At 46.9% G+C, this 10000-nt stretch overlaps 1 protein-coding gene across 7 annotated transcripts in view; it reads left to right on the top strand.

The window, feature by feature from the left end:
- LOC125292466 (amyloid beta precursor protein binding family B member 2-like) overlaps positions 1-10000 on the top strand; it is a 34817-nt gene that overhangs the window by 11325 nt on the left and 13492 nt on the right. For 6 of the 7 annotated variants that reach the window (XM_048239818.1, XM_048239800.1, XM_048239791.1 and 3 more), the window contains exons 2-4: positions 3079-3188; positions 4118-4178; positions 5004-6011. In XM_048239818.1, coding sequence (XP_048095775.1) covers positions 4160-4178; positions 5004-6011 — 1027 coding nt within the window. In that variant the 5' untranslated portion in view covers positions 3079-3188; positions 4118-4159. The remainder of the gene's footprint in view (positions 1-3078; positions 3189-4117; positions 4179-5003; positions 6012-10000) is intronic. The other variant, XM_048239809.1, reaches the window with a different exon arrangement.

Below are 10000 nucleotides of genomic sequence, written 5' to 3'. Positions count from 1 at the left end.
ACACACCTACATGACTTTTAGCACTTTTACATCCCTCTCCCTATGCTACAGACCTTTTATTTATTTTCTTATTTCATCACACGTCAAAACACACACACACACACACGCACACACACACACACACACACACACACACACACACACACACACACATATCTGACTTTTGCACATCTCCATAGAACTTTTTATTTATTATTTTTGATTTCACCTCCATCTATCTACCCATGTCCTTGATTGCCTAGCCTTCTGCCCCCCCACCCCCATCCCCAACACACACACAAAAAACACACACACTTACATCATCACTGTCATCACCTCACATACATACAGCACACTGCTTGCTACAGTAAGCCTCCTCTACATACTTGCTGCACACTGCCCCCCCCCCCACATACACAGCACATTGTCTTCAGGATCTTCTCCAACACACATCCTCTACATACTTACAGCACACTGCCCCCACCTACCCACACACACACACTACACACACACACACACACAGTCACTGGTCCACTCCTCCCTCCACACACACACATCTTCACTGTCATCACTCACATACATCATACATACAGTACTCTGCTTGCAATAGTAAGTCCCTTCACCATACTTGCAGTACACCCCCCCTCTCCCCTACATACACAGCACATTATTTCATCAGGAAGCTTCTCCAACACACATCCCCAACATACTTACAGCACACTGCCTCCCCCCAATACACAGCACATTGTCTCACGAGGAAGCTTCTCCCAACACACATATTGCACACTGCCCTCTCCCCACATACACAGCACACTATCCCATCTCCCCTGTCAACCCCCATAAATGCACAAATAGGCTGACACCAGACATAATTTCACTGCTTCTTACTTCCAGTAACTATATGCATGTGACAATAAACTTCCTTGTATCCTTGTATCCTTGTAGGTAGCATTAGCCTAATCTAATGGTTTTACTGTATACGACAAAGTAGTCTGTAAGCACGTTTCGAGGTTTCATTTGGCATATCATTTATAGTCTTCAGATCGCTGTGCAGTCGCCATATGGTCGCTCAGCAGTCCTAATGGGACCAGACTGTGGCCTGTGCCACTCTGGTGTCTCCCACTGCTATAATAGACCCAGCGGCCCACACATATAGGTGGATACGCACACGGCTATTTTTAACCTGCAGGCTCTAGGTCAGACTCTCTCTGGAATGGACCCAGTCTGTTGCTGTGTGTGGTCTTGTCTCAGCAAGTGTGTGTGTGTGTGTGTGTGTGTGGCGTGTGTCCATATCTATATTTACTGTAATAGAAATCCTGTCTGAGATAGAGAGAGGAAATGACTTCAGCAGGATGTTCTTCCAGTTTTATGACTGGCCATGTAGACCACATTTGGATGCATTTTTGCTGGATCAGAGGGGAGTTTATAATCCCCCCTCAGCCAAACCAGGCTGATGTGCTGTGGAGGCAGAGGGGGGAGGGGGGTGCCCAGAGAGCAGAGAGAGCGATAATGGAACATTACTGTGAGCTCTGTGTCTCTGTCTATGCCTGGCAGAAAGTTACTGTATGTCTACAAGTAAGCAGACTTCTGCTGTTTCTTCTTCTCTCCCTTCAATCTCTCCCTTCCCTTGAAACGCTTTGACCTCAAATTACTAAGAGAATGTTCTGTATGTGTACTATCTATATGTATAACTGTTTAATGGCATATGATCTTTTTACAGAAAAGTTTATAGTTGTTTTAAAATAATAATCATTACTTTTTAAATACTAATCAATATTTCTTGAATTTCCCCTGGGGATCAATAAAGTATCTATCTTTATCTATCTATCTATCTATCTATCTATCTATCTATCAATAAACTGTGATGTGTATTATTTAAGGTTTAAATGTTTCATTTAAAAAAATAAATGCATTTTTTTTTTTTTCATAACAAATTGGTCTGTAAATAAACAAAATAGTTAATTGACTATGGGGTTATTAATTAGGAATCATGTTGGTATTAATTATAGTTAAGACTGTGTGATGAAATGACTCAGCTGTCTCATGTCTCAGCTGTTCCCAGTCTGGGCTGTTGCGGTCATTGGCAGCAGCCTTCAGAATCTCTCCAGTGTGTTTATGATAGACAGGGTTTCAGATGAAATTGATAGCACAGCAATTTAGTAAGCCCCACCATGCCTCAGTGGGACAAACAGACAAACACGATTAAACCAGTTCCCCCACATAAGTGTGTGTGTGTGTGTGTGTGTGTGCTTGAGTGAGTTCAGTAAGAGAAACCCTCAGCAGTGTTTATGAGGCCCCAAAACATGAAAGGTCGAGTAGGCTGTGTGTTTTCTGTTGTCTTTGTTTACAGTCTTGTTTACATGTTTACATGTGGCATGTTTACCTCTTTCCAATGTGTCCTGTGTCTTTGCTGAGATGCTATTCCCCTCTCTCTCTCTCCCTCTATCTCTTTCCATCCCTCACATGCCAGTGCAGTCTTCTGCAACTCCAGGCCTAATGAGAGGTTACTACAGTGTGAGCGGTAACTCATGGTTACCGTCATGGTTACGGCCCCAAAGGATACAGGGGCCTGGTAGAGGGTTGTGGGTACTGGCTGTACAAGGCCATCCATCTCATTTATGACTGTCCCTCCGCTCAGCTTGAGTGTTTGTATTTATGTGTGTGTGTGTATGTGTGTGTGTGTGTACATGTGTTTTGTGTTATGGCAGACTTGTAGGACTTCAGGGCTTGAGCTACACATGGCTCGTTAATGACTGACATTGTTTGGCAAATGACTCTCACCTCAGGGGCTTGTACACATGTACACATGTGAGAAGTCAGCCACAAAACATTTCTCACAGTCAAGTCTAGTCATAAGCACATACACACACACACACACACACTGTGTGTCTCTCCTGGGTATGAATCTTTGATTAGATGTGAATAATTGATGACTCTTTATCTGTCTGTGTTGTGTGAAATGTGAGCCCTATGTGTCATAACAGACGTGAAAACGTAATGGTGGTTGTGGTGGGGGGGTGGGGGTGCTCAGTCACAGTCTATTGGTGTGTTTGTTTGCAGTAAATGAGTCTTTTGTGTTGTTGTGTTTCTCCTTCACAGAGTGGCTGTATACGTGTGATGACATTGCTGCAAACTGGTGGAGAGCGATGCAGTGACACCATCATGGACAAAGCCACAATCTGGAATTTCACAGAATTCTCAACTCTCTGGTGAGAACAGTTTACATGATGAATGTATGTGTGTGTGTGTGTGTGAGAGAGAGAGAGAGAGAGAGAGAGAGAGAGAGAGAGCATGTCTTTATTGAATGCCCCCTGAGGCTGACCACCCCACATCTGCTGCAGCCATCTTTCTCAGGGCCAGAACCACACTATTGCATTCCGTGTCCTAACAGCCTTTTATTGGTCTGCGCTGGGCTGTCAGCAGTGCTTTATGGGCCAGCGTTAGGCCTCGTCTGTGGAGAGAGCACACTCTGGAGTAGCGCCGGGTTATTTTACACAATATTTTGGATGGTTTAGTCTCCAGCCCTATTTCCTTCAGGCCTGTTTTGCTCATTTGAGCACTAGTCCTAGATGACTCAACAATACTGTGCATGATCTCTCTGAGAAACACATACTCCTCTTTGCTTTAGATCAGCTGGGGGAAATAATGTTTTTTGTAAGAAAAATAAATAGCACCCTCTATTTGAAATGCTAAAAGTGTAGCTAGAGCAGATGGATTTGCTAAACAGCCCTTTGCATTGTCTCCGCTTATTGCCTGTGATAAGTAGTGGTCTATTTTTACAAGGACAGCTTACTCGTCTTCTGAGCAATCAAGAGTTCAGGCCAGGACTATATGGTGATTCATCATACTCAAGGGCAGCCACAGAGTCAGATGTGCTGTCCTGCCTTGATATTTCTCTGCCTTGATATATCTCTCTTTGCATGGGATTTATTGTCTAAATGGCCTACTGTGATACATGCTGAGTTCTGGCAAGTTTGAGTCTGAGCATTTTAATTACTCAAGGCAGGCAAGGCAAGTTTATTTATAGTGCATGTGCTTTAACTAATGTGATTTACCTGAATAAAAGCAAAGATTAATAGTATATAAATGCCTAAACGGGCAATAGTGAAAAGAGTTTCTTTGTGTTTCTTTGCATCAGATTTTCATGTGATTTTCTGAAGACTCGTGTAGACTAAGGCTGATGACTGACCTGATATCAGGTACCTGCATGTCACTGTCTTATTGTCTCAGTATGTCTATCTCTCCATTTCTCTCCCTCTGTCTTTCTCTTTCTTTGCATATGTGGACATTTTACAATGAGCAGCTCTGTTTTCCATAGTAAATGCTGGTACAGAGATCTTTTGAATGGGCGTCTTTGTAAACATTGCTGAGATGAGCTACCCTCGGCTGTAATTAGATTTTCAACTAAATAAGCAGCAAGTGCAGTCTACTGATTAGCTACAATTTATGTAAATTAATTTAATTTTGTTGTGTTGTTTGAAATCATCACAGAGACCTTTAAGAGAGACCCATTTGAAGACTTAATAACTTGACTAGTGGGCAGCCGTGGCCCACTGGTTAGCACTCTGGACTTGTAACCGGAGGGTTGCCGGTTTGAGCCCCGACCAGTGGGCCACGGCTGAAGTGCCCTTGAGCAAGGCACCTAACCCCTCACTGCTCCCCAAGCGCCGCCGTTGAAGCAGGCAGCTCACTGCGCCGGGATTAGTGTGTGCTTCACCTCACTGTGTTTCACTAATTCACCATTTGGGTTAAATGCAGAGACCAAATTTTCCTCATGGGATCAAAAAAGTTTATATACCTATACTTATACCTAGACTAAAGTTTGTGTTTAGAGGGGACAGGACTCCTGACTCATAGCCTTAGTGCTTTCCCATACTTCCCTTATTATGTTTGCCTTGCCTTCCACCTTCTGTTTTCTATCTTCTCAAATGAGCATAGTATATAGTTTAACCATTGAGTATTATTATAATTGTAAGTGATGTATTAAGTGATGTATTTTTGAGATATTATTTTGATACTTTTAGACTCCTTGGACATGATGTCGGTGTGTGTGCAGTCATCCTGTAACTCCAGCCCCTCTGTGGATGTGGCCAATCACAACAATGACTCCCCGGTGAGCCCTCCCACCTCGCTGAGTCTGCGTTCCTCCCACAACCAGCTGCTGAGCAGCGAACTCCTGAAGCAGGGCTCGTCCACGCCCCCCAAGTGTCGCAAGAAGTACGCGCTCACCAGCATCCAGACCGCCATGGGCCTGGGCCTGGGTCTGGACGAAGCGCCAGCCAACGCCCCCGCCACTGAGCCCACCACTGAGTCCGCCTCCAACCCCAAACACGCAAAGAACGGAGCCAATCAGCTGCGCAAGGCTGCCGAGCAGCAAGACCTCAACAAGAACACCGACGAGCACGTCGCACACAAAAACGGCGAGGCCGAGCTCAACCCGGACGATCCGGAGCTCAGCGCCGAGCTGGACTCCCACATGGACCTGGACTCCAACACGCTGAGCGAGTCCGTGTCCAGCTTGGAGGCAGCAGACCTGAACACCACAGCGGAGGAGGAGGAGGAGGAGGACCGCATCTCCAATGCTTCGCTGGCCGAATCAGAGGACCTGCTCATCCTGCCCGAACTGCACAAGCAGGACGACGACAAAAAGGACGTGAAGAAGTCTCCAACGTTGGACAGGAAGTCACCTTCCCTGGACAAAGACTCACCCTCTGTGGACAAGAAGTCGCCCTCTGTGGACGAGAGCAGGAGCCTGCTGGAAGTGGATGATGTACCCGAACAGGAAGTGACTCAGCCTCTGTTGAAGCAGCCCCGCCCCCCGTCCCTGCCCAAGCAGCCCAGCTCTGAGGAGACGCCTCTGCTCTCGTCCTCCTCTTCCTCCTCCCCGGAGGTGAAGAAGGACCGGCCGCGCACAGGGGCCAAGACAGACTGTGCCCTCAACCGCATCCAGAGCCTGGCCCCCAGCGACGAGGAGTCCAGCTGGACCACACTCTCCCAGGACAGCGCCTCGCTGGGCTCTCCAGAGGAGAACGGTAAACACACACACACACACACACACAGATACACACTCACAAACACAGAGATAGAGCTCTGTCTCCCAATCTCTTTTTCTCTCGCTCCATTACTGTTTGTCTCACAGCAGCCTAGAGGAGCATCTTTGAAGACTAGAACTATTTTTAATGAACATTAAAGAGTGTTTTATGAAGTAGATGACCGCTCAATGGTGTTTTATGTCCCCAAAGTCATCTTCCAGGCAACGCTGTCACCGTCGACTTGAAGGCATCTTATCCTAGATATAACCCTAACCCTAACCTTAACCCATGCCTAACCATAGCGCCTTCCAGGCAGCGCTGCCTTGAAGACAACTTTGTGGGCATAAAACACCAAGAAATGTGTCCAAGGCCAAGGCACCCTCATACCCTCGTTCTCACTCATGCTCACACACATTCACTGAGTTCAGATAGGAATAGCTGCTAAGGCAAGAGTGTTTAATAAATTAAAAAATGCCAAGCATTGAGATGAAATTAGAAGTGGTGTTAAGTGCTATGTTTGCTTGTAGAGCCAAGCGTCTGTTACATTCCTCCCATGCCATTTGGAGGTGTGTGTGGTTGGTAGGCAGGTGTGACATCATGAGCAGACTTCACATGGAGCCGCTAGCCAAATGTCCTGATGCCAGGAGGGGGGTGGGGGGGTGGCAACACTGGTCAACAAGAAGTCTCTTTGGGTTGGGAGTGGATTGTGAGCTGCTGTTTGTGCATGTCAGAAGCAGGACTGAGGGTGGAAGTAACAGACCAGAGGGGTGCTGCTATATATTATTAGTAGTTTGGTACCAGTTACTGTATGTCCATCTGAACAGATGTTGAACAGGTTTGCAGTCAGACACATCCTGTGGTGTAGGTAGGGCATTCCACGCATCATCCTTTGGAAACTGTGCAGTCAGGTGCTTCTCAGTAGGACAAGAAGCTTTAAATTGAAGGGAGGGAGCTGGAGCACACTGATCACTTGCAATCTTTTATTTTGGTGCAAACATTCCTTCAATTCACATCCTGTGGAGCCAACTGTGTATCCATCCAGGGATGGATTACTGCACGGGCCTACCTACCGGGCCCAGGCCCAGGGGCCCAAGGGATTAGGGGGCCCTGAAGCCCAAGCCTTTGCATGGAATCATTGCCTCAATATCAACAAATCAAGATGTAGGCTATGAATCTGATTGAATTTAGTATTGGCCATCCCCAAAATGCACCAGAATACAGGAAATCACATCAAACAAATTTAAAAAAATTCTGGGGGAGGACGCCCAAACCCCCCCTCCCACATATGCGACAATTAGTGGGGGGCCCTTAATACATCTGAGCCCAGGGGCCCGAAAGTTCATAATCCGCCCATGTATCCATCTCATGGAGTGTGCTGTTGTCTCTGTGGGGGTCAGCATGTCCATTAGCACCTTACCAGGTGCCGCAGTTCTGAGCAGGGCCCTGCTGCCTGTCCCAGCTGGGTGGCCTGCTCTGAAGAATGGCTGCCTGTCTCAATACTAAAGGACCTGAGAGGAATCCCATACATTTTAGAGGGAACGCTTTCAGGCCGCAGATGGAGTAGACTATTGTAATGACAACCGCATTCAGTGAAATGTCTTAGGATGTCAGTCACAATATCAGACTCCTGGTGGGGTATGACCACCAGCTGGTGTTTTGACAGTACAGTATGTGTAACTGATGGTGGGCAGCCGTGGCCTACTGGTTAGCGCTTCGGACTTGTAACCAGAGAGTTGCCGGTTCGAACTGTGACCAGTAGGCACGGCTGAAGTGCCCTTGAGCAAGGCACCTAACCCCTCACTGCTCCCCGAGTGCCGCTGTTGTTGCAGGCAGCTCACTGCGCCGGGATTAGTGTGTGCTTCACCTCTCTGTGTGTTCACTGTGTGCTGAGTGTGTTTTACTAATTCACGGATTGGGATAAATGCAGAGACCAAATTTCCCTCACGGGATCAAAAGAGTATATATACTTATACTTACTTATACTGATTACTGTTGGTGGTAGTCTTTGCACTGATAAGGGCCTTGATGAAGGCTATACGTGTTATTGATGGTTGAATTGTGTTAGTTTAGGGGGCTTTCTAGTCATTTTCTTGGTGCATCTAGCTACACTACTTGATTTGACTGATTTTATGGTAACTGGTGGCCATTTTTGGTAGAGCTGATAACTGAGTGTTGGTGTTGATGGTCCAGTGTTATTGTGATGGTAGCTGAGCTATGGTGTTGATGGTCCAGTGTTATTGTGATGGTAGCTGCACTGTTCGATGCAGCTCCATAGTTTCCAGTTTCCATTCAATCCAAATGGTAATATTTCCCCCAAAGGGGGCCTGTACGTGCAGCACATAGAAAGTTCCCTGATGTGCCGGTTGTACGTATGGTGTTGGTGGTTATTGTGATGGTAGCCGTTCCATGGTGTTGGTGGTCCAGTGTTATTGTGATGTTAGCTGTTCTATGGTGTTGGTGGTCCAGTGTTATTGTGTTGGTAGCTGTTCTATGGTGTTGGTGGTCTAGACTTATTGTGATGGTAGCCGTTCTATGGTGTTGGTGGTTATTGAGAAGGTAGTTGAGCTGTGGTGGCAGAGGTGATGGTGCAGGGCATGACTACTTTGCCTTTCTGTGTTTGTTGATCAGTTTGTGTGTTTGTGAGCTTTGTGGTCTGTAGTAATCTGTTTTCTGCTGCATGGTAGCAGTGCTGCTTTGATGCCATGTTTGTCTGCAGTGTATATGTGTGTGCCACAGCAGTGTGTGTGTGTGTGTGTGTTTGATCTTGCAGGGTTCCCCCTCTCTGTCGTTCTCTCCCCACCACCCCCTCTCTTTCTCTGGATCACGGCTCAGTCACATGACCTCAGCTGCTGTCTGATACTGCAGGAGAAATGGTCTCTCAGGTTGCTACGACAACAGAATGTGCTTAGAGGAAGGAGCATTCCGAGTGAGCAAACATCCCGGCGAGCGACAGGCAGACAGGAAATGCTCTGTGCAGCCTCTGTTTACGTTCCTGCCTAGAGATGGCGAATTAGATAGAAAAAAGGGAACGAAAGAAAGGAGAACATGAAAATAGCATCAAGGCAAATAGAGGAATAGAGCAGCCCATCTTTCCCTCCCCCCTTCTCTCTGTCCCCCCCTCTCTCGCTCTCTGCCTCTGTCTCTCCCTCCCTCTGCTCCCATGCTCTGAATGATGCTCGCTGCTGTTCAGTCATGATGCTGGGCAAAGACTACATGCTGGCCATTGTTATTGTCAATTACGAGGGTAGGTAAAGTGTATGTGTGTGTGTGTGTGTGTGTGTGTGTGTGTGTGTGTCTGTGTCTGTGTCTGTGTGGTGTGTGTGTGTGTGTGTCTGTGTCTGTGTGTGTCTGTGTCTGTGTCTGTGTCTGTGTGTGTGTGTGTCTGTGTCTGTGTGTGTGTGTGTGTGTGTGTGTGTGTGTGTGTGTGTGTGTGTGTGTGTGTGTGTGTGTGTGTGTCGTCGGTAACATGCTGTGCAGCACTGGTGTTTCCTTCACATGTGCTCATCCACTGATGCAGTGTGTGTGTGTGTGAGTGTGTGTGTGTGTGAGAGAGATGCCTCCGGAGCAGGGGGCTGTCAATACGAGAGTTAGACAAGAATGCAGAGCATCGGGCTGGATGTGTGTGTGTGTGTCCTTTTTGTATGATTGTGTGCATGTGTCTGCAAGGTGTGCGTATATTTGTGAGTGTGTGTGTGTGTGTGTGTGTGTGTGTGTATTTGAGCACCCAGTGGACAGGTTTACAGATATAGTTGTCTCCTCCCTCTTATAGGAACGAAAGAGAAACAGAGAATGAGAGAACAGAGAGGGGGAAAAAGAGAGGGGGGGCAACAGAGGAGGGGCAGCATGTTTTAAGGAACATGGCTACAGCTCTTTGACTCTCTTTCTACAGACACTCTCTCTCCCTCTTTCTCCCTCTGGATGATTAGTTCCAGAGGGTGACAAATCACTCCAAGGGAGGTGTTTTCTTAGCCATACCTCTGTCTCTGCAT

Source organism: Alosa alosa, chromosome 1 (assembly GCF_017589495.1).
Source record: "Alosa alosa isolate M-15738 ecotype Scorff River chromosome 1, AALO_Geno_1.1, whole genome shotgun sequence".
Taxonomy (NCBI): Eukaryota; Metazoa; Chordata; class Actinopteri; order Clupeiformes; family Clupeidae; genus Alosa; species Alosa alosa.
This window is presented reverse-complemented; position numbering and strand designations above follow the sequence as displayed.